A 25,234-nucleotide genomic window follows, 5' to 3' on the forward strand; every position below is an offset into this window, starting at 1 on the left:
TCTTCATGTGTCTGCATGGATTTTCTCTGGGTGCTCTGGCTTCCTTCCATAGTCCAAAATGTGCAGATTAGGTTGATTTGCCATGCTAAATTGCCCCATAATTGTCAGGAGATTAACAAGGTAAATACATGAGCTACAGGGATACGGCCTGGGTGGGACTGTTGTCAGTGGAGGCTTGATGGGCCAAATGGCCTCCTTCCACAGGGATTCTATGACGCTAGAAAAATATTAATCAATTAAGAACATAAGAACATAAGAAATAGGAGCAGGAGTAGGCCATCTGGCCCTTCGAGCCTGCCCAGCCATTCAATAAGATCATGGCTGATCTGTCGTGGCTCAGTTCCACATTCCCGCCCTCTCCCCATAACCCTTAATCCCCTCTCTTATCAAAAACCCATCAACCTGCGTCTTAAAAATATTTAGCGAGGCAGCCTCCACCACTTCAATGGGCAGAGAATTCCAGAGATTCACCACCCTTTGAGTGAAGAAGTTCTTCCTCAACTCCGTTCTAAACCGCCCCCCCTTTATCTTGAGGCTGTGCCCCCTAGTCCTACTGTCTTTTTTGAGCGGGAAGAGTCTCTCCACCTCTATCCTATCCATCCCATTCATCATCTTATACATCTCAATGAGATCTCCCCTCATTCTTCTAAACTCTAACGAGTACAAGCCTAGTTTATTCAGCCTCTCCTCATAGCTCAACCCCCTCAACTCCGGTATCAGCTTAGTAAACCTCCTCTGCACTCCCTCCAAGGCCAAAATTTCCTTGCGTAAGTACGGCGCCCAAAACTGCACACAGTACTCCAGCTGCGGCCTCACCAATGCCCTATACAGCCGCAGCAAGACCTCCCTACTTTTATATTCAATCCCCCTCGCTATGAAGGCCAGCATCCCATTCGCCTTCCTGACCACCTGCTGCACCTGCAAGCTGGGTTTTTGCAACTCATGCACAAGGATCCCAAGGTCCCTCTGCACCGTCGCCTGCTGCAGTTTTTCTCCACGTAAGTAATAATCCTTCCTACCATTATTCCTACCAAAGTGGACCACCTCGCACTTGCCAACATTAAATTCCATTTACCATTTCCTGGCCCATTCGCCCAGCCTATCTAGATCCTTCTGCAGACTCCACACCCTCCGCACAATTTGCCGTTCCACCAATCTTGGTGTCATCAGCAAATTTCGACACCATACACTCGGTTCCCTCCTCCAGATCATCTGTATAAATGGTAAATAGCTGAGGCCCCAGCACCGACCCCTGAGGCACTCCACTAGTCACCAACCGCCAATCCGAATAGCACCCATTGACCCCCACTCTCTGCCTCCTGTTTGACAACCAGTCCTCTATCCACGCTAACACCCTAGCCCCAATTCCCTGTCCCCTGACCTTCTGCAATTACCTCTTGTGAGGTACCTTGTCAAACGCCTTCTGAAAATCAAGAAAGACCACATCCACCGTCTCTCCTCTATCCACCGCCCTAGACACATCCTCATAGAACTCCAGTAAATTTGTCAGACATGATTTCCCTTTAACGAAACCATGCTGCGTCTGCTCTATCAAGCAATTCCCCTCAAGATGCCTCGCTATTTCCTCCTTGATGACGGATTCTAACATTTTACCTACAACAGACGTTAAACTAACCGGCCTATAATTCCCCGCCTTTTGCCTGGCACCCTTCTTAAACAACGGCGTAACATTAGCTGCTTTCCAATCATCCGGCACTTCCCCGGAATCCAGCGACGTCTACATTATAATTCTATCATACTAAAACTATTCTCCTTTGAAAATCCATCAAGTGTGGAACTTACTTTGTGTCCACTCAAAACAAGTTTCAAAGGCAATGAGACAATCCCAGCATGGGGAGATTGTGCCATATGCTCACTTAGGTACTTCTGCACATTGGGAGCACATATTGGGTAGTAGAGAAGGGGAAAGCTGTAGCAGTAGCATTGCGGCATTGTGACTGGACTAGTAATTTAAAGACCTAGGGCAATGCCCTGGGCACCCAGGTTCAAGTCCTACCACTGCAGATAGTGAAATTTGAATTCAGTAAAAATCTGGATTTAAAAGCTAATGATGACCATGAAACCATTGTCGTTTGTTGTAAAAACTCATCTGGTTTATAAGTATCCTTTAGAGAAGGAGGTCTGCATTCCTTACCTGGTCTGGCCAACATGTGATTCCAGATTCGCAGCAATGTGAATCATACAATCATAGAATCTCTACAGTGCCATTCGGCCCATTGAGCCTGCACCGTCAGCGACCCATGCAGGCCCTATTCCCATAACCCCACACATTTACCCTGCTAATCCCCCTAACACTAGGGTCAATTTAGCATGGCCAATCCACCTATCCCTGTAACCCCATATGTTGACCCTGCTAATCGCCCTGCTACTAATGGACAATTGATCATGGCCAATCCACTTAATGCGCACACCTTTGGAATGTGGGAGGAAAGCGGAGCACCCGGAGGAAACCCACACAGACACAGGGAGAATGAGCAAACTCCACACAGACGGTGACGCAAGCTGGGAATCGAACCTAGGTCCCTGGCGCTGTGAGGCAGCAGTGTTAACCTGTGGTTGACTCTTAACTGCCCCCTTCAAGGCATGGGCAATAAATGCTAGTCCAGCCAGCAACAGCCACATCCCATAAACAAATTTTTAAAAATGCGCCAGACCCACAATTGGGTCTGGGAACCAAAGTATTTCATCTCTTTAGATACGCACAGTAGGTATGTGAAATTCTGCACCGAGGGTGTCACAGATGAACATTCAGCACTAAATTCACCACTAGTACAAAAAGTGCAGTTAATAGAAACTACATGCAGGGGAACAGAACACAAAACACACCTACAACCTACACAGCTCCTCCAACTGAGTATCTATCCAGTCCAAGTTAATTAAAAGATAATAAGCAATTAAAGAATTAAAAGTTCAATGGTAAAAATTCAGTCTCAAAACAAACACTTATACTAAACCCTGGTGAGTGCTGAGTTTATGCACAGCGAACACATTGAAATTAAATGCTTAGAAATAGCATGTAATGTGAGCAGGTTAAACAATTGTACATTAAATATGCCAATCAAAAGTTTTAGTATTCTACCTTTCACACAGTAGACAAACACATTACAGCTGCTTATTTTCAATCTATATTGTGGTCTCAGAATTTCTCCAGAAGTTTTGCTGATCTTGCAAAGATAATGCAAGGAGTCAGGAGAAATCCAAACCATAATTCAGGGCTTTTTAAAGCTTGTATAGAATTATGAAGAATTCACAACACAGAATCATAGAATTCCTACAGTGCAGGAGGAGGCCATTCAGCCCACTGAGTCTGTGGCAAACAAGAAAGTTTCTACACCATTCAAAAAAACGGCTTTGCTCTTACTTACTGAACGAGGTCATAGTGCTGTTTAACTAGATCTGCCCATTCCATTTTATTAAGCGTAGGTGGGGTGTCCACTTCCATGTAATTTTCTGCCTGCTCCAGGCTTTGCAAAAAATCTTCACACACTCTGATGGCAGTTCCTATCAATGTAGTCGGTAGCTGACCATCTGTTTTGCTGGGCTTTCCAGAATCTGGGCAAAGGCAAAGAAATGTTCCATTACATAGAACGTATTGCGACTGATTATTTTTGTTATGGATCTGAGAAATATTGCAGGTTGCTTTAAGAGTTGTTCTCATGATCTGATGGTGATATAATTAGGGTGTGCGCTTTACTTTCAGTTTTTGTATCTGTGCAGAGCAGAGTACACCTTTTCCAAGAAAACCTGTTCCATGTTGGTGTGAATCAATTTGTGCAAACCATATTCTTTTCTTTCTATTAAAACCCACAACCCCTAACGTCAATAGGACATTTCAATTTTGAGTGAATGCGAGGTAGGGCATTAGAAAGCTGTGACACAAGCAGGGATGAAAGATACCAGAGGTTGCGCATGAAGATCAATGCCAGAAAGTAATTTTAAAATCAAACGAAGGGAATAAATGGACCACCGGAGATGGTGAAGCCAAGAGGACGATCGTGCATACGGGTTGGAGATTTGGAAAGAGAGAGAGGGGGAGAAGGAAAGAGAGAAAGAGAGGACAGGAGAGCAGTAAACTTGCCACATGGCTGGCCTGAGTTCTGTAGTATTGGGACAGAAGAAAGCAATTGAACTCCTGGAGCCTGTTCCACAAACACATGCCTTGCTCGGAATCAAACCAAGGCCCCATGAATGCTGAGTATGAATCAACAAATATGATAGTACTCCCTCTCCAAGTTAGTTCCTAATTTTGGATTAATTTCAAAAAAGATAACATAAAACAGGCCCAGGCAATTTTTCTCCTGCTAATCCTCGTGCGGATTGACAAAAAATTCGGAAACACAATATTGGCAGAGTCAGTTGGCAGACTTTGTCAGCTGTCTCCTCCATGAAGAAAATGTATCTCTGCATTCCATCATTATGTTAATACAGACTGCTTAACAATGTCAACTAAGTTGTTGTGGCTCTTGCTATTTGCTTATGGCATTTTCTCTTTGCTGAAATTAATTCTCCGATATCACTCGGGGCTCACGAGTGGAGTTGGAGTTATTTTTAAAATTGTTACTGAACGTTTCCGCAGCTATATATTCTCCCTGCAAATTGCTGAGAAAGATAAAATGGCAATGGGGAAACTTTAGCTGGAAAGTGGAAACTCTGGTGAGGCAGTCATTTTTAAGATCTGCAACATGCCGTATAGTGATGGCATAAAATTAATCTACTGTTCATGTGCACAAAGGGGATAAGAGAACCATGTTTGCTACTTTTCATGCTGGGCAGATGGATGTCTTGCTGCAGGCAATACATCAAAAGAGAATGCACATATCTGATCCTGAAAGACACCCTCCAATGTAACCACAGGTGTATGTTGCCTCAAAGGAGGCCACTGCTGAATCAATGCAATCACCTCTTCCGTGACTTCAAAGTCTTGCTTTCATTGTGCCAAAAATCCATGGCACAATTTCACTGAATGTGAAAATGGTAATCAAACAACAGAAAACCAATGCAGAGGTCTTAAAAATGTGCAGAACAAAATGCTCTTCTTCTGTAGGGACTTCCCTAATGGTGTAACGGCATGGTCAAATGTGTTTGTAGCAATTTGCCCAGTGCTTTTGTGGATGCATTGAACTGTTGAACAATGCTGATCCTATAGTTGCTTCTCAAATATGGAACAGAAATGCATAATGGTTTGGCAGTCAGTTACACTTAACACATTTGACTTAATAGGTGGCATCTTTCTTGTGAGATGTTAAACTGGCGTCCCATCTAATTAGCTGAACATAAAAGATCCCATGGCACTATTCAAATGGGAGGCAAGTTCTCCCTGTTTTACAGTCAACAACCCTTCCTCAATCAAAAGCAGTTTAATTGCATCTGTATCCAAAGCATGTAAAAGCACAGAAACAGGCCATTTGCCTGAACTTGTCTATGCCAGTGTTTATGTTCTGTAAGCCTCCTCCCACCCTACTCCTTCCACACTGCCAGTATGTCCTTTGATTCCTCATTTCCTTATGCGCTTAGCTAGCTTCCAGTATTTGAATACTGTTACAATAATTTAATTGGCTGGATTTTGTGATAAGCGGTAAAGCAACAGAACTCACCGCTACTCTCAAAGAATTCTGCCCAAAATGTCTGGCCATCATGCGGTTTGGACTCCCACTTTCCCAATAACAGTTTGAATCTACTGCCAAACCGTAGGTATTGCAAGGCATCCAGCAAAAAGCGATATCATCACGTGTGCCAAACAACGATTCACATTGAAGTATTCTCACAGACAGTAAACCAGGAAGTAAAATGCACTAAATCCCTTTGCTATTAGTGTTTCAATTTTAAAACTGGTAAAATAAATAACTGGATTGCCAAATTCAAATTAAGCTAAAATACTATAAACAAACTCCTAAAAAGTTACTTTGAAAATATACACTTTTTTTTAATTGCAAAGGAGAAAGTACTCTTTCAGGGCCATTAAAGCTGTTCAGTAGTCATTATGAAGTTAACACACTGTTAAAATCCAGTTGCCTCTCATTCAACAATGTATGACCTTTTCAAAGGCTTTTTCAAATTCCATTAGCCTGTTAAGTTCTCATCAGTTCTTTAGTATTGAATTGTTGCTGGGGAATCTTGAAGGCACACACCTGGAGAAGCTTAATATCATTGTTGATAACTTTTGGATTTCCACGTCTTTTGCACAGATGTGAACTCCAGAAGTTGCCGTAAGAAAACTGAACCATTGTTTATTTAATTCTTGCAGCTTTATTGTATGCAAATTGAAAACTGTGTTTGCCTTACAAAACAAAATTACACTTCTTAAGTAATTAGTTTAGTGGTGAAGCGTTTTTGGCACCTTTTCAGGATCGGAAATGTACCATATGAGATCAAGTCATTTCCCATACCAGCAGAGGTTAATACTAATATAGTTTCAAATGAAATAGTATTAGCGCTCATTAACTCAAAACATAAGGATAAGACTATATCAGGAGCCAAACGCCAAAGACATTCCATTTGTGCAATACTTAGCAAACATCTATTCAGCCTCCAGAATTACTCCAGGGCAGCATTGTGAAATTATAACCTTGCCGTTCCAAATCACTTTCATAAATGGGCTGAGTTCAATGCATTCTCTTTCTATCCCAAAGTTGCTTATAGGAGGACTATTTCTCCTTCCAGCATGTTGAATGTTCAGAGCTGAGTGAATAATTGATGTGTTTGATCACTGGGAAAATAAATTTGTTTTGTTTTAAATTACAAAGTTAAATTATGCCCCCCTTCCCCCCACCACCATCAGCCCCCAGCCCAACTGCTGCATTTTAGCTGCAACCAATTCCATTGAGTTGGAGTGATTAAAACTCCCCCCTCTCCCGGTCTTTGGTCTGAGTCCGAAGCATTAAAACCACAAGTAGTTCTGTAATAAGGAGGGAAAAAAATACAACTCTTTCAATCATGGAAACAAACAAAATAGCTGCACATTGGCACACATGCAGCAAGTTGACTACCTCAAACTGCCACAGTATTCCTCAAATATAAAGAGTTGTGACAAATGCCAAAATCTTGCTGCCGTTCATGCTGATGAGATTTTACAGTCCCACAGATGGCGCACCCCTACCACAGGATTTCCAATGGCAAGCGGTGCGTTCAACAGGAAACCCCGCTGACAATGCCAGGACCATAAGATCCCACTGCCAGCAAGTGGTGTGCCACCTCCCACCACCATGAAACATGCCACGGAAAGGGAGACAAATCCCATCTATAATGTCATCAGAGAATCCCTACAGTGCAGGAGGCCATTCAGCCCATTGAGTTTGCACAGACAACAATCCTTATCCCTGCAACACCACAAATTTACTCCTCTAATCCCTCTAACCTACACATCCCTGCACAATAAGGGGCAATTTAGCATGGCCAACCCATCTAACCTGCACACTTTTGGAATGTGGGAGGAAACCGGAGGACCCGGAGGAAACTCACGCAGACACGGAGAGAACGTGCAGACTCCACACAGTGACTCAAGCCAAGAATCGAACCTTTGTTCCTGGAACTGTGAGGCAGCAGTGCTAACCACTGTATCATCATGCTGCCCATGTCTTCAATAATATTGTAACATTATGGATGCACATGAATCGAATACCTATAATCAGTTTCTCCCAACAGGGAAAAAACAAGTGTAACTTGGAAATGAAGGGTATGAGTAAAGCTTGTCCATGCTGGTCTTCTACACCTTAAGATTACTGATACCTAGATTACTGCTTTTTACTGGAATTTGAATATTTTGAACTGATTTTTTCCAACTATGTGTACACAAAGTTATAATTCTAGCTAGTAAATTAAAAGTTGTAATGGTAAACTCCAATGAATTGTTAAACAAAGTCAGGAACTGGCAGTTAAACATACCACACAGATAATCCACATTCAAGCCTCACTAGCTTGCTCCACTTCCAGCAAATTGACCTATACACTGGACGGAATTCTCCCATCCTGCCCCCCACTGGAATTTCAGCGGGCGGATTGCAGACAATATGAAACACCATTGACTGTCAGGTGGGAATTTCCGGCTTTTAGACCAGCGCAGCCGGAGAATCCCACCCACAACGTTTGATCGAATGCAGCTCATTACCAATGCTTCTTGCCTGCTCATGCTGTCAAAGAAGTAAATTCCTTACAACGCTATCAAAAATACAGGCATGAAATTGGTCTATGAGCCTACAGCAAATCACCAACCTGTTTTATATTGGCCCAAACTCAGTAGGAAAATACATCATGTGCAGTATACAATGCTGTTCTGTGTCTCAATAAGCGGTTCCGAGGCTTACGTGGTTGAACATTAAGGGCTAAATCTTATCAAAAAATGGCAGAGCGCTGTTTCTGGTGAGAAAACCAGTATTTCTATCTAGATCTTACAACTGTGCCATGGATGGCACAGTGGTCAGCACTGCTGCTTCACAGCGTCAGGGACCCGGGTTCGATTCCCAGCTTGGCTCACAGTCTCTGTGGAATTTGTATGTTCTCCCTGTGTGTGCAAGGGTTTCCTCCCACAGTCTGAAAGACATGCAGATTAGGTGCATTGACCCGAATAGGCGCCAGAATGTGGCAACCTGGGGAATTTCACAGAAACTTCATTGCAATGTTAATGTAAGCCTTACTTGTGATTAATAAATTAAAAAGAATCAAAGGAGTGCACTTCATGCCATCATATGGTGGGCGGGGGCCTCAACACTGACAAAACCTGGCTGCAGTTGACAAGGGCATGATCTTTAAACCTGAGTAAACCTCCTTCCCAGCCTATCCCGATCAGAACTGGCACTTCTCTAACCCCTCTACTACCACCTGCCACCCCATGATAATCGGCCCACAACCCCAAAGTTCCACTCCACCTGCCCTTCTCATCGGCCCCTTCACCCACACCCCCCCAACCCATCCCCACCACTGGCATCCCCAACACCTTCATTCACTCCCAGCTACAGCCACATCTAAATGAATCCCCCCATGGCCCTCGCCATGAGACTGATGCTGACACAGTGTCAATATACGGTGTGGGGGGGAGGGGTTAATAACATTTAAATACATTCAAATTCATGTAAAACAGGTTCATGTCCAACGTGGGCGTGAACCTGATGATGTCGCCAGAGAGGGGTGGGGAAGATCCAAAATTACAAACTCGCCAGCGGGAACTGCGACTTCTGCATCTTGAGCTCCTGCCGGCATTCACACGGACGTTGAGCATGGGCTCAAGATTGCTCCTCCCCCCTCAGTGTTTATTAACAACCCTAACTATGTAACTGGCCAAGTTGTAGCCCTAACTAGGTACTATCTCCATGCTTATTTCTGCTAGACTGCACTCAGTCCATTATTATGTGACTCTCTACATCACACTGGAGGCAATCTAGCCCCACATTAACCCCTTGCTATTCCAAGCACCTTTATACTACATGCAATGCTGTAAAACTATTTTACACAATAGGCATAGACAAACCACAACTTCATAATTTTATTTTCAGCCCGCCTCTCCTGACTTGCACTGTGGGTGCAGTTACGAGCCATCATGTCCGGTGGCCAATTTGAAAGCGCTTCCTTATGTACTGTGATTATAGAAACAACATTATCCTCATGGCAATGCACTGGACCTGACCCTGTGGTCCTCTAACATTGACACAAGCAAACTTTGAGGAAGGGAGCTTAGTGGATGGAAGACTGGTTGATTTTTCCCTCCCAGGCCCAGGGAGTGTCTCATAAATGAACAACCTGTACTGCAGTCCTGCCTGCAAGCAAGTAAACTGAGAGCTTCAGTATCTCACCATGTAAATCTAAAAGGAAAAAAACATATACATCAGAAACCTCCATCCTTGTTTGCAGCTGAGACTCTTTAGTTCTGCTACAGTGTATAGGGCTTTGGCTGAGCACCAAATTCTACATTTCTGCTGGCAGTGGTGCAGGTACAGATGATACCAGAGCATCCCACCCATGATCTTATGGGATACCAGCACACGATGAAGTCAAAGACAGCTCTGTTAATGTGTTTATGTTGGCTGTGATAAAATGCATCTCTTCAAACTTTTATTGTAATTGGAAAAGATGATGGAATGGATTGTGAAGTGCATTGACAGCTTAATAATAGGCTCACAGCATAAAAATGGTTTGAGATGAAAAGGGGAGCCTGAAGTCTTAGGGCAGAATTTAATGCCCCCTGGTTTGGAAACAGGGGCATTTAATTGAACGGCAGGGATACAGGGAGAGAACGCAGCACCTTCCTGTCCTCCAACTGATTAAGGCCAGGATGGGAATACTCATTGATGAATTTCCTGCACAGTTCATAATCAAGGTCCTTTAGTGGGCAATTAAAGGCCTCATCCCATCAATCCTTGGGGAATCAGGAGGACTGAATGTTGGCCAATTAAGTGCCTGATAAGCACATGTTCACACATACACAACTCTTCTACTGAGGGTACAGAGGACAATCCTGAGAAACCCAATCAGAGTTTACCACCATTTTATTCATCTAACATTACCTATCTTTTTTTATTCATTCATGGGGCATGGGTGTCACTTTCTGGCTGGCCAGTATTTATTGCCCATCCCTAGTTGCCTGAGGGCAGTTGAGAGTCAACCACATTGTTGTAGCTCTGGAGTCACATGTAGGCCAGACCAGGTAGGAAAGCAGATTTCATTCCCTCATGGACATTAGTGAACTAGATGGGTTTTTCCGACATTTTTCGATAATGCTTTCATGGTCATCAGTAGATTCTTAATTCCAGATACTTTTTACAGCTGGGACATTTGAGTCTGTCTGCATGCTGTAATATTCATTCAATGAGAACTGATTTTCCATCACAACAACTGCTTTTCTTCCACTTGATAGCCTTTAACGCCAAGTTCTTTCATGGTCCTGTTATCACCTCTCACTCCATATGAGCTAGTCATGCACCTCTTTCCTACTAGGCAAGTAAAGATTGGGTGCACCTTTTTTTTTGAAAATACCTTTTAAATCAAATCCCTCAACAACCAGACCGAAAGGAATATTTTGTGAACCCTTACAAACAAGGGGAATTTTAAAAATATACAACAAGTTCTTAAAAAAAACTCTAAAAAGTGATTCATAATGAATATAGATTAAAATAGCCATAAAGCAAATGTTTGTGCTCGCAATGTTCACTGATAATATGAGAGCTAAGTGATCCTACAGGCTATTTCTGATTGCCTGAAGGGTTAGTGAAGAATTTTGCAGACTTCTTTTTAATCCCTTCCTGACCCAAGATCTTTTCCTATTTTTTGCTCTTTTGGGAAATTACTTGGCTGCTGTAGGTAGGTGGAGGGGTGAGGGAGTGGATAAAAGAGTCTGGTAATAATATTCGAGTCATCATGAGACTATATTATATAAATGAACACATTCACCCTTTTCTCTCCATCATTTTCCCCGTGGCACTTATGCCTCTCGCCAAAGTTGATTAGCCAAAGCTGGCTCAAAGTCTCAAAGATCAGCTAGCTGCTGTTTATTTTAATGAGACATTATCAATTACTTTGATTAATGTGCAATGTGTATAGTATATGAAGAGTTTAGATTCCCATTGTTCAGCTTCCTCCGGGTGCTCTGGTTTTCTCCCTCAGTCTGAAAGATGTGCTGGTTAGGTGCATTGGCCATGCTAAATTGTCCCTCAGTGTTCCTGAACAGGTGCCAGAATGTGATGACCAAGGGATTTTCACAGTAACTTAATTGCAGTGTTAATGTAAGCTTACTTGTGACACTGATAAATAAACTTCAAAACTTTAAACCTTATTCCGTTACTGGGTACATCCAAGTGGCAGGAAAATTGTAGTTCTTTTGTATACTTTCTTAATTCAAGCACAATTCAGTTTAGAAAGTTTTAAAATAAAAACAAAGGTATCAGGGTTGAATTCACAAGGGTGTACTACGTTTAACACTATGGCTTGGGTGCAAAATCTGCAGAAACCCCAGTAAGCATAAACGGTGATGATATATTTTTTCTCCACTGATTTCAAAGCTCTTCCATTGAGTGCACAGCGGCCATCATGAGAAACCCAGCCAGTGTTTACCATCACTTTATTCGGCTGATGTTACCCATTTTTACAGCCAACAATCTTGCCAGCATGCTGCAGTATTTACTCAACAAGGATTGATTTGACACTTTAAATACACAGCTTACTTTTTGTTTTGGTTAGTTCCAGAATGTTTTGTTGCAATAAATCTGTTTTAAACACACTCTATGAACTCATCCTCCAGGCTATTTTTGCCAATTTAATTCAATGAATCTATAAGGATTAAAATCTCCTACAATTATTGCAGTGTCTTTTTTACAATCTCCCATTATTTCTTGGGTGTAATGATTGTCAGGTTGTCTATAAATCACTTCCAGCTGGGACTTTTGTCCTTTACCATTTATCTCCACCTAAATTGATTCAATGGCCAAATTTTTTCTGGTCATTCCCACTGGCAGGATCATCCAGTTCTATGGACAGTGACTGCCTCTCACCTCATCTCATCTTCCCCTCCCCTCTACCACCAGCCACCCCCACCTCCCCCCCCCCGGCTACAAGTTCCCCAACGGTGGGAGGGCACCAACAATGGGAAAATCTATTGATAGCAGTGGGCCAGCTCCATAAAGCATATATGTGTATGAGATGGGGTGAGGGAGTTGGAATTCTGCCCTGTATTTTGATCTAGTGAACAAAGGTTGCTTCTTATTATTATACTAACATTGTCCTTTATTAACAGACCCAACCTATCTCCTTTGCCTTTCCTCTTGTCCTTCCAAAACATTTAATATCCTTGAGTATTCAGGTCCCAGCCCTGGTCACTTTGCAACTATGACCAGAATTTGCTTGTCCGGGGTGGACCATGCAGAGGTCCGTTGGCCTCTGGCAGGATTTTCCGATTTTGGGGCGAGCGCAGCTGGAAAACCCCGTCTTATGTCTCTGTAATAACAATCCCTTTTTATTCATATTGGTGGTTCCAATTCATTCATTTTGTTTCAAATGTTGAGTGTATTCACGTAAAGAGCTTTTCATTCTGTCTTTTTACTATTTTTTCCACACTTTGACCTTGAGCCAAGTAATTTAACATCTATCATTAGGAAAAGGCTAGATTCCATACTTAAGGGTGTACTCGCAGGGTATTTAGGAAATAACATGATCACAGAAAGTCAACATGGTATTGAAAGGAAAATAGTTTGAAAGATTTGTTAGAGCTCTTTGAGGATGTAACAAGCAGGATGGATAAAAGGGAAGCAGTAAATATTGCATAACTAGATGCCCAAAAAGTGCAGCATAGAAGTTAAATTAAGAGCTCATGACATTGAAGGTGATATATTAGCATGGATAGAGGGATAAAAGGATCATTTTCAGGTTAGCAAAGTGTAACTAGTGGAATGCTAAAGGGATCAGTGTTGGGGTCTCAAATATTATGATCTATGACTTGAAAGAAGTCATAGATTTTGGCCAAATTTGCTGATAATACAAAGAGAATAGGAAATCCAACTGTAAGGAGGATACAAATGGTCTGCAGACTATTATAGGTAAGTTAAGAGAGTGGGCAAAAATTGGCAGCTGGAGTATTACGAGGGAAAATGTGAGGTTGTCCACTTGGGCAGGAAGAATAGAAAAACAGAATGTTATTTAAATAATGAGACCTTGCCAACTGCTGCAACTTAGAAATATCTGTGTGTCCTTGTACATAATTATAAAAAGTTAATATGCAGGTACAGCATGTAATTAGGAAGGGAAATTAAATGTTGGACTTTATTGCAAGGGGATTGGAGTATAAAAGGAGGGAGTTTTGTTATAACTGTGAAGGGCATTGCTGAGATCGCATTTGGATTACTCTGAACAGTTTTGGTTTCCTTATTAAAGGATAGACTTACTTGCATTGCGAGCAGTTTAGAGATGGCTCACAAGGCTGATTTCCGGGGAAAAAGGTTTGAGATGGGGGAAAGGTTGAGCGGCATGGACTTAAAGTAATTGGAGTTCAGAAGAGTTCAGACCAGGGGGATTAGTAGGATAAATGTGTGGAGTTATGGGAATAGGGCAGGGAGTAGGCCTCGATGAGCCAAATTGTACCTTCTGCATTGTAGGGATTCGATGAGAAGACTTAGAGATGGTCTTATTTAAATATAAAGGACTCAGAAGGAGCTTGGCAGGGTGATGTGGGGAGGATATTTCCTCTCATGGAGGAATCAAGAACTAGGGAATACAGTTTAAAAATAAGAGATCTTCTAAAATGGAAATGAGGTGGAATTTCTTCTCTCAGAAGATCCTCAGAGTTTCAAATTCTCTTCCATGGAGATCAGTGAGGATTGGGCCATTGAATATATGCAAGGGTAAGTTAGACAGGTTTTTGATTGACAAGGCACTTAAGGATTATAGGAGAGGGATAAAAAAGTGAAGCCAAGACAACAATCTGAACAATCATGATCTTATCAAATTGCAAAGGCAAATGGCCTACTCCTGCTTGTATTTCTTACATTCTTGTTAAATCCCAATGCCAAGTAAAATCTTTTATTGAACTGCTCAACAGCTAAACAAAATGCATGTTTTACCTGTCACGAAGGCTTCTTTAGTTCCTTCAGTGTAATCTTTCTCTACTTGGCCTGGTCCAGTGCTTGGACTTGACAGATCACTTGCAGAATTGTAAATCACCCATTTCAAAATGCAGATAGCACTAGTCAGCCTGAAGTCATCTGAAAGGAATATAGTACTTGTCTTTAGACTGGAGTTATATATTTGCAATCTCAGTAAAACAAATGTGTATTCTCTGCTTCTCAAACACAAGTATCTGTTCCAGTAAATTTATCTTGGATGTTTTCAAAGAAGATGGCAGTGTGTTTGTTCTAGCCATTTATTCTTCTGTCTTCCGTGAGCATTTACTGTATTTAACTGTGTGACAGCGCTAAATAAATTTGTAGCTAATAGATTAGGATTGATATCCAAGTACAAAAAAGTAGCCCCGATTTCTATAAAGTCACACAGGCGCTTAATGTCTGATACCCAAGGAATTCATCTCAGGATCTTCATACAGCTGGAAATGTCTGGGTACTCCTGAAGGGAATTCCCTCCCAATAATACATGACTGTGCAAAGAGGAAGGCAGGTTTTGATGAATTGCATAATTCAGAAATAACAACAGAAAGGTGCATTCACATAAAGATGTTTGCCTGTAAAATGTGTCCATCTTTAATCAAAAGTCAACACACTTTCACATGCCTCAGGTTCTTATTAAAAGTTTATTCATTAGTCACAAGTAAGGCTTACATTAACACTGCAATGAAGTTACTGTGAAATTCCCCTAGTTGCTACACACCGGTGCCTGTTCGGGTCAATGCATCTAACCAGCACATCTTTGGACAGTGGGAGGAAACTGCAGCACCCTGAGGAAACTCACACAGACAGTGACCTAAGCCGGGAATCAAACCCAGGTCCCTGGCTCTGTGAAAGAGCAGTGCTAACCACTGTGCCACTGTGTCAGGAAGCATATATGCAGAATTTTTAAAAAAATCAAATTTATAATACTAAGGGGAGAGGAGGTGAGGAGGACTGGTGCAGTGGGGAAGGAAGTGGGGACGAGAGTTATGTATGGGTTACAATGAAAGTTAGAGATTTACTATATTCCCGCAAATATGCTGTGTAACAACTGGATGTGCAATCCAGAGGGAATATTCATTTTCAACAAAACTTCAATTGAAATTCATTTATTTATTTAAGTCAAAATTATTCCTTTTCTTAAAATCCTGCTGTATATTGGAGAATGACTGGAGAGCGCGGAGCTATATTTAAAGGTGTGTGTTCTCTTACATGGCTGCATGTAACCGGGGACGTGTGATGCCCCTTCCAGTGAGTACATTAATACAACAGAGCTTCAGTAAGCCAGTAAGAATCAGTACAAATACATAACAGTTGGTTTGCAGTATTTTTCTTATTGCACTAACAGGAACATGTGATTTTTGCTGTCTATCTCTAATGACATGGTATGAGGTTTAACACACACAATTAGCAGAGGAGTCAGTTCTTTGATTCTCCATAGTACCCCATCTGCAATATTGCTGCTTCGTCACTTGTTAAATTCCTTGTGAAACTCCTAACTGCTTAAAAATGTGTACATTCTAGCAATTCTGCTGTGATTCAGAAAAATATTCAAAATAGAATCTAGAGTACAGAAGGAGGCCATTTGGCCCATTAAGTCTGCACCGACAACAATCCCACCCAGGTCCTATCTCCATAACCATACATATTTACCCTCCTAGTGACTCTGACATTAAGGGGCAATTTATATTGGACAATCAATCTAAGAACTTTTTGAACATCTTTGGAGCGTGGGGGGGAAACCGGAGCGCCCGGAGGAAACCCACGCAGACACGGGGAGAACATGCAAACTCCCAAGGCCAAGAGACCCAAGGCCGGAATCGATCCTGGGTCCCTGGTGCTGCGAGGCAGCAGTGCTAACCACTGTGCTACTGTAAATGAAGCAGAGTGATTTAGAGGAAGCTGAGATGCAATAGCTCTCAACATTCTTGCTGACAGATTAAGAGTGCGGCAAACTTGCCTTTTCAGGCCAAAGGATACGCAACAAACAGCAAGCACATCACACGTGGGACAATATAACAAAGTAACCAACAACATCTCATTGCACTAGAACTTCCAAGTAAACAATAAAAACTTGGTGTAAACTTCTCCTCTATTGTAAAACCATTGAAAAGTTGATGATACAGAAAGAGGCCATTCAGTCCATTGTGTCTGCATCTCCACCTAGGCCCACCACTTACCACCATGCCACCCTTCTAGTTCCGCTTTCCAGCACCCGTTACAGGTTACACCACTTCTGGTGTTGATCCGGGTACCTTTTCAATGAGCTAAGGATTCCAACAGTGAATTCTAGACACCTACCATCCTCTGGGTGAAAATATTTTCCATAATAACCTCTTTCATCCTACTAATCAACTAAAACCTAATCAAAAAGGACAAAAAGCCATTTTCCCAATGCAGTTTCATAGAACTTGGACACTGAAATCATCGTACTCTGCCAGATTATCCCTGTAAAGGGCACAAAGGCTTGCTGGATCTGCTGACATCGCTACGTGCATTGTCAATAAGCCTTCCTAATTTCGTTAGGAAGGCTTATTGAATCTTTGCATTAACTGTGAAAATTGGTTAAATCGAACCTATCTGCTGGAATTTTACCACCTCACCTGCCAACATAAATGCCATGACTCTGACAGCACTCCCCACAGCTATCTGAAATTCTAACACTGTCAATGAACCCGATAAAAGAACATGTTTTTCATTATTTGTCACTTAATCAGAACAGTCATGTGGCTTTCAACGATCAAATATTCCAAGGGTAAAAGGCATACAATGAAAATTGGTGTGCAGGAACTGCGCATAGTTCAGATGTGGGCATGTTCAGAGGCTGTAGTTGATATACGTACAAATGCTTGCAGTACATTCATGACATGGTGGGCGGGACTTTATAGCCTCGCTCATCCCAAAACCGTAAAATCCCGCCCAAAGACAATGCTCCTTTCCATTGTTCACCTCTCGCCTGCTCTGATTCCTGTGGCAGGCGAGGCAATAAAATTCCAGTGGATAGGTTCGCTTTGACCATATTTCACTGTTGATGCAAAAATTCAATAAGCCTTCCTAATGCAAAGCAAAGCATTAGGAAGGCTTATTGACAATTCACAAAGAGATGTCAGCAGATCCAACAAGTCTTTGTGCCATTTACAGGGATAACCTGGCAGGGTACGATGATTTCAGTGTCCAAGTTCTATGAAACTCTACACCACGCGTACGTTTGGAGTTAAAAGGGGAATGAGACAGTTGTCTCTCACAGCCTGTCTCATGTTCTATGCAACCTACCCTTGGGTCACTGTCTATGCGGAGTATGCACGTTCTCCCTGTGTCTCTGTGGGTTTCCTCCAGGTGCTTTGGTTTCCTCCCACAGTCTGAAAGGTCTGCTGGTTCAGTGCATTGCCCCGAACAGGTGCCAGAGTGTGGTGACTAGGGTAATTTCACAGTAACTTTATTGCAGTGTTAATGTAAGCCTGTTTGTGACTAATAAATAAGCTTTACCTTTTCAAACATTTCTAATTCCTCATCTGACTATAGCTTTTTCCTTTATTATTTTAGATGTCGGAGAATCTCATACTCACTGTAGAGTCTGCGTTCTTCTTTCTCATCAGAAACCAGGTAGCATCGTGGAAAAAAAGTATCAGCATTCTCATCCAAATAGGAAGGCAAGTTCCTCAGGTTCCTGCAGAGATCAGCCTTCAGCAAAACAACATTCACAAATATTTGACCACATAAACATCTGCTTGAATGGTTATCTTTAGATGAAGTAAATTGACAGAGTAACAGATACATTATCATTCTTTACAAAAAGAAGCTTGCATTTTCTATAAGACTTTTCACATTTGATTCACTAATGTTCTTTAGGGAAGGAAATCAGCTATCCTTACCTGGTCTGGCCTACGTGTGACTCCAGGGCCACAGCAATGTGGTTGATTCTCAATTGCCTTTGTGCAACTAGAGGTGGGCAATAAATGCTGGCCCAGCCAGCGATCCCTATGTCCCAGGAATAAGTAATAAAAAAACCTAGAAGATCTCCCAAAACACTTCTTAACCAAGGAATTAGTTTTGAAATTGTAATTATTATTGCCATTTAAACAAAAACACCTGTCAATTTGCAGTAAGGTGCCAGAGAGCAAAGAGATAAATGACCAATCAGTTTTGATGCTGTTGATTGCAGGATAAATACAGGTCAAAATTTTAATCATATTCTGTTTATTATCCCATTACTAAGTCATACAGATTTAATCATTTTTTTAATGAAAACCAGTAGTTAACTTACACATTGGAACTACAAAAATCATAACTATAATTACAATCATAAGTGAATTAAATTATTTGCAGTTAGAGATTCATTGCTATATTGTCAGAAAATCTTCCTTCATGTCAATTAAGGAACAGTGTAAAAGCAGCATTTGGTAAATTAATGGCCCATGAAGTATCTTTCAAGGCTTTTTTTTAACAATACTTATACATAAGGGATTCCATAATCATTCATTTGTCAAAGATATGATGCTGACTGTGCAAATGTTTCAGCTGATAAATTTCACGAGTGAGCTGCTATTCAAATAAAAGTACTGAAGGAAAAGAAACAAACCAAAGATGTGAAGAAAAAAGATAAGGCAGCTTCGGCTAGGTGCTTGACAAAATTTCATAAGCTGGATTGCAAAGCTTACTTTTTCCTGTAGCTCACACTGTTTAGATATCAATGGAGATTATAAATTACTCTTGGCAACACAGGATGAATGTGAAATATGTTTATAGGGCACTCCTCTATCACTGTTTTAACATGAAAATAAATGGGTGAATGCCGTTGTTGAAATGACAGATGAAGGGATTCACATGGTGCCTTTATCCCCAAATGTAACTGGGTGGCACAGTGGTTAGCACTGCTGCCTCAAAGCGCCAGGGATCCAGATTCAATTCTTGGCTTGTGTCACTGTCTGTGTGGAGTTTGCATGTTCTCCTCGTGTCTGCATGGGTTTCCTCCGGGTACTGAATTTTCCTCCCACAGCCTGAAAGACTGGTTAGGTGCATTGGCCATGCTGAGTTCTCCCTCAGTGTACCTGAACAGGTGCCAGAGTGTGGCAGCTAGAGGATTTTCACATTGCAGCGTTAATGTAAGCCGACTTGTGATACTAATAAATAAATTTAAAAGTAATTGTTGCCTTTTAATGACGTGTACTTTCATTTAATATCTGATGGTGTAAACTTGCATGATTGGCCTTTGTGACCCTGCCCCATAGCCCTTTATAGTGTATTTAAGTGGTCACCCAGTGTGAAGAGTACCTTCTCAAGGACACAGATACTGACTTGTTTGCCTTTATTCTGTTATGGGCTGTGACAGCATTACAGGAAAGGTTAGCACTTAATTTCTATTTTCCTTCTCTAAAGGACATTAATGAACCATATGGACCATTAGCCTAGGTTGCTGGGTTACCAGTCCAATCACACTCCCATTAAGCCACCACTTCCTCCTACTGAGCAATTGAGAAAGAAAAACCAAAGTCCATCTAGTTCACCTCCTCCTATCCTGTAAATCACACATTACAAAGACATTGGTGTCGCTGACTAATCTCAGCAATCAATCTCCCTCAATTAGTCTACAACAGACATGGAACGGAATGTTCTAGTCCTGCCAGAAGCTGGAAGCATGCTGAGCAAAAGAAATTAATTTGGTCAGTGACCAAAAATCAGCTTCCCAATGGCAGGATGAACAGAAGGGACCTGATTCCAGGACTTTAAAGGCAGGTTAAAAGTGAGTCCGAGCTTCCTGAGGATCAATGTCAAGAAGACTAATTAAATGCATCAGTGTTCTTAATGGCCACTTCCCCGGAATTAAGTTCCCCATCCAAATTAAGCTCCCTGTCAACAGGAATTTAGAACGTACAGTCTTCCAACTGTTTATAGAGTGTCATGCATCTAGCAAGCTTCACTTTGATCAAAACTTTGAGATCAGGAAATATTGCCTTCACCTTTATGAACACCGCTCAGAATCTCATTCACGCCAAGTGCCAACAGCAAAAACTAACAGCAAGTTGGAATCCAGGCGAATTCCACACAAAGTGAACTTATATTTACATATCCAAACTATATACAATTAATGCCACCTGTATACCTTCAACACTTCATCATTTTACTTCGTCTACCACAATACCTCGGTACAGGTGCTATATCCGCAGCTGAGGCGGAGGCAATCTGCTGACTGCTATATCATGTTGTCTATGAGCACTTTGGTGGGTGTCCTCTGGACTTTGAGAGCTCTGGCCTGCTAATGGTCTCCTGCTCAGTTGCAGGTTCACCTTCCTCAGTCCAACCTGGAGATGGGGTCACTGCCAATTGGGAAGGGGAAGAGCAAGGCAACTTTGGAGTGTCTGGCACTGAAACCTCCAGGGTGTCTGGCCTATCTGGGTCCTCTATTTGGGTGCCTCCCTGACCCTTTGAAACGAAGGACCAATACCTAGAGTGACGGAGTGCGTCAAATCGCAAATCTGGCAACCATGGAGTGTTCTGCCGGACCTGGGTCTCCAAGGCAACTGCCCCTTTTACATGGAGTCTGCCATGATAGCAGACAGATTATGGATGAACTTCCCTGGCCTTTGGTCCAGGCTGCCTATGGCGTTCAGCAACCCTGGCTGATGTTCCCCATCTCCCTGCATCTCTATCCCTAGGGCCTCGTCATCAGCTTGGAGCTTTGCAGGGGTTTAGTCTCCAGCAGTCTCTGAGTGTCAGAGACTCTGGCTGTCACTGCCTCTGCCAGCTGTGGACCTGTGTCAGTGATATGTTCACCAGATTATGACCCGAAGGCTACTCTGGAACTTGGACCCACCAAGGTAAATATATCTGTGCTGGTGGAGGGTGCAGGTGAACATCGTGATGGTGCATCCTCTGAGAATTCTGAGAGGAAGGCTTGGAGTGGGACTGTGGCTGGTCCAGCTTCTAGTCCTCCCCAGTTTCTTGTCAACAGAGCAAATAATGTTTTAGCGATTGATGCAACCTTGTTAAGTCACCTCACACTCACAGTGAATGCAGATGACAACTGCAGACTGGTAGCATCTCTGCTGGCTTCCTGGGGGAGTCCTATCTTACCCTCAGCACAGGCAAGGTGCAGCTCCTCTCCAGCTAGCTTGACAGCCATTTTCTCAGCTGGCTCAGGACTTATTTTCCATCCCCCCATGGTCTTGGCCCACACACACTTGATGCAAATATTATTCTCCTGCAGAGAAAGACAAGGAGTGATTGTGACCCCAATGACTGCTTGTGACCCCAATGACTGCTTGAGCAGTTCAGGAGTATGCATGCCTATGGCAGCTGCTGTGTCTTCCCTAGTGAGAAGCTGTTTGTCCTGCCACAGGTTTGTGATTGAGAGTGTGGAGGGGCTGGCACACATTCAATGCAGATATCTCAACTGCTGGTGAGTTCTGCAACCCAAACTCCTGTGTGATATCACTGTGCATTTATACACAGTTGGCTATCACCTTCATGACTGTATTCTTTTGAGAATCCAGAACTCCAAATCTGTAACAAGTAGATGGCTATCCAAATGCCCTTCAAATATGGCGCCAGGACATTGGAGCCCATGAGGTAACAGCAGGAATGGTGATTTGCTGCCTACCCTACTCGGAGATTTGCTGTTCTCCTCACGGATGTGTAAGTAATGAGCTGAATAGCACAAGCATGCCACACGCAACCCCTACCCCAACCCAATGGGAGTCACTCGCACTTCCACACCTGTTGACAATCTTAGATGTCAGAATGGAAGATTCCACTCACATGTTAGGAAATACTCCAGTGGTGGAGATCATGGGCAGCACAGTGGTGCATTGCTGCCTCACAGCTCCAGGGATCTAGATTCAATTCTTGGTTTGGGTCACAGTCTGCGTGGGGCTTGCACATTCTCCCCATGTCTGCGTGGGTCTCCGCGGGGTGCTCCACTGTCCAATGATGTGCAGGTTAGGTGGATTGGCCATACTAAATTGCCTCTTACTGTCCCAGGATGGGTAGGTTAGAGGGATTCGTGGGGTAAAAATGTGTGGTTATGGAGATAGGGCCTGGGTGGGATTATTGTCAGTGCAAACCCGATGGGCCAAATAGCCTTCTTCTGCACTGTAGAGATTCTATGATTGGAAACCACTCAATATCACATATTCCTCCCATTTGTCACATATTACAGTCCTCATATACTGAATCTCAAAATATTAGTGTCCCTGGAATTTGTTTCTGACTGGGCTGGAAATCAGGTGCTACAGCACTAAGCAATATCTTCAGCAACAAGAAAGGGCAAACTGTCCAGAGTCAAAGGCAGCATAGTCTCCTTTTTGCCAGATTTCATCCGCTTTTGCTTGGATTGCCGCAAAGGAGCATCTTTAACCTGACTCTGCCTGTCGACAACCAGAGGTCTGCCTGCTGACGGTGTCTCATAATGAATAGCTGTAGCTGGGAGGTAGTGTTTCAACAGAGAAATGAAGAGAAATATGGAAATCTGAATGTTGCCCATTGCTGTATGTGGCAGGGCAGGCAGTGAGACCCATCCTGAGATAGGTTAGAGGGAATCTCCAGCAGTCCTTTTAAAGGCTGAAGATTCAATGGGAGGCTTCTCTAGCCCACTTACCTTCATTATTCATCCTTCTCTCTGGAATTTGGAGGCTTTCCAGAAGAAAATCCAGGCAGTGGCACTAATACTGTGCAAGTGTAATGAAGTTCCAGAGTTTTGGTTGTAATTGTTTATATGTTTCATATCTTGTTACTGACTCCCTTTGTCTTGTCAATGTAGGTGTGTGGGCAAGTGGACATTTTGGCTCTCTGCATCTGCCCAAATCCTCTTCCTCCATGAAGTGTCCCCTTGTTACAAGAATAAGTCCTGTCACAGGGCTACCGAGTTGAATTCAGTCACATTTACAGTTGGTTTCATCATCAATACCAAGAAATGCTCAGGACTACCACATCCTGTTTTCTGCTAAATCCTAATTCTAATAAGGACAAAGACAAAATATTTGCATATTGTTGTCAGTATAACTCATCCAAATTCTGCCACATGTCCTAATTACCCACTGCCTAAGGTAACAGTGATATACTCTTGATGAACCCACTCATAAGGGGTGAGTCTCCCAGAAGTGCTGAATTGGCTGAAAAACTGTTCTACATAGCGCTAGCTTTGACATGTCAGGTTTTGACCCGAATCTCCACACTCCACAATGCAGAGGTCCCAGTCGTAAATCTCATTAAAAACCTGGGGAGGACGGGGAGGGCCAATTTGCACCGGAGTCTGACAGTGGCAATGGTCCCAATCTGTCAGACTCCCCGTTTGCTGGCCAGCTCGATCACTGGCCCGGGATCCCCGAAGTGCTGCCCTTCCAGCACCTCCTTGGCCCAATCGTGGCCCCCCCCAACAATTCCCGGACCAGCACTAACATCTCCGCTTCAGAGCGCCCCAATGTCCAGCTACCCCCCGACCCCAGCAGTGGCAATCCCCCACCCTCTCACCCCATCAGAACCCACCACCTCCCCCCCCCCACCCCCCGCTGACCCCCCTAAGTCAGATCCTCCCCAGATGCAGGCCTCCCCCGGGAACAGCCCCCCTTTCCCCCTCGCAAACCAACCCCCCGCCCCAAGCTCGCTGCAATTGCTGCCCTCCCTCCATCCCAGACCAACCCTGTCTGCAGAGTGGCAGCGGGAACCCCTATCACCAACAATCACACCCAGGTCCCACCCACAGTCGGCCCCACCACCCCATTGGCGCTTCCCAATACCCGATGGGCAGTGCCAAGGTGCCCCGGGCCTGGGCATTTTGCCCCTTAGGCAGTGCCAGGGAGCACAGGCTGACACGACCAGAGTGCCTATGCCCAGGGGACACCACTCCCCTGCCACCTGACCCCCTGGGGCATTCTGATTGCCCCCCATTATTCCGGCAGGGTCTCCCGGTAGTTCCCAGAATGTGGAGAGCTAATCTGAGCCCCACTGGTGGGTTAGGAGATTCAATCAGGATCTGAAAGGTCCTGATAATTAACTAATCTACATATTTAAAAGAGATTTTAAAAAGATTTAAATTACTTACGTGCCTTCCTGTCAGTTTCCAGCACGGTCTGGCAGACAACTGCTGGCCAGCTCTGGGAGATGCCCGTGCATTCCCCGCACACGCGCAAATCCCCACTCTATGCCACCGATGCGCGTCTCCCAGCCGGACCTGCCAGAAAAGTGGCTGGGCGCGGACGGGAGAATCACAGCCATAAAGTCCAATTAGAAAAGGAGCAAAATTCATTCAGCATTGATCTTAATATCAGGTAAGATCCTACATGCAACAAGGAACAACATCCAAGAATGATAACCCCACAGATCACTGTAAGCAATTAAAGAAACATCTGGACAAGATTACCATTACGAAATTTGGGTATACCAGCAGACTACATTTACAGACTCATAGGTTTACCAGTTCTACACACTTACATAATGGTGACTAAACAGGAGCATGAATTGTAAAAAGTTATACCACTTTGGAAGGGGCCAGCATCTTTGAAAAGAAATGGAGATATTGTAACGCCTTTAAGAGACAGCAGTATGACACTACTAGAAGGGAACACAGGAATTGGAGCAGAAGTAGGCAAATTCATCCCTTTTAGCTTGCTCCGCCATTCAGTCAGATTATGGTTGATCTCTCTCTG

General features: G+C 43.2%; 1 protein-coding gene across 1 annotated transcript in view; it reads right to left on the reverse strand.

Annotated features, from left to right (window-relative positions):
- LOC145355607 (protein monoglycylase TTLL8-like) overlaps nucleotides 1–25,234 on the reverse strand; it is a 71,518-nt gene that overhangs the window by 20,411 nt on the left and 25,873 nt on the right. Inside the window, exons 8-10 of the mRNA XM_080207854.1 lie at nucleotides 18,161–18,275; nucleotides 14,556–14,696; nucleotides 3,387–3,573 (exon numbers count right to left, since the gene is read on the reverse strand). Coding sequence (XP_080063980.1) covers nucleotides 3,387–3,573; nucleotides 14,556–14,696; nucleotides 18,161–18,275 — 443 coding nt within the window. The remainder of the gene's footprint in view (nucleotides 1–3,386; nucleotides 3,574–14,555; nucleotides 14,697–18,160; nucleotides 18,276–25,234) is intronic.

This window comes from Carcharhinus amblyrhynchos, chromosome 19, assembly GCF_965287045.1.
Source record: "Carcharhinus amblyrhynchos chromosome 19, sCarAmb.v2.hapA, whole genome shotgun sequence".
Taxonomy (NCBI): Eukaryota; Metazoa; Chordata; class Chondrichthyes; order Carcharhiniformes; family Carcharhinidae; genus Carcharhinus; species Carcharhinus amblyrhynchos.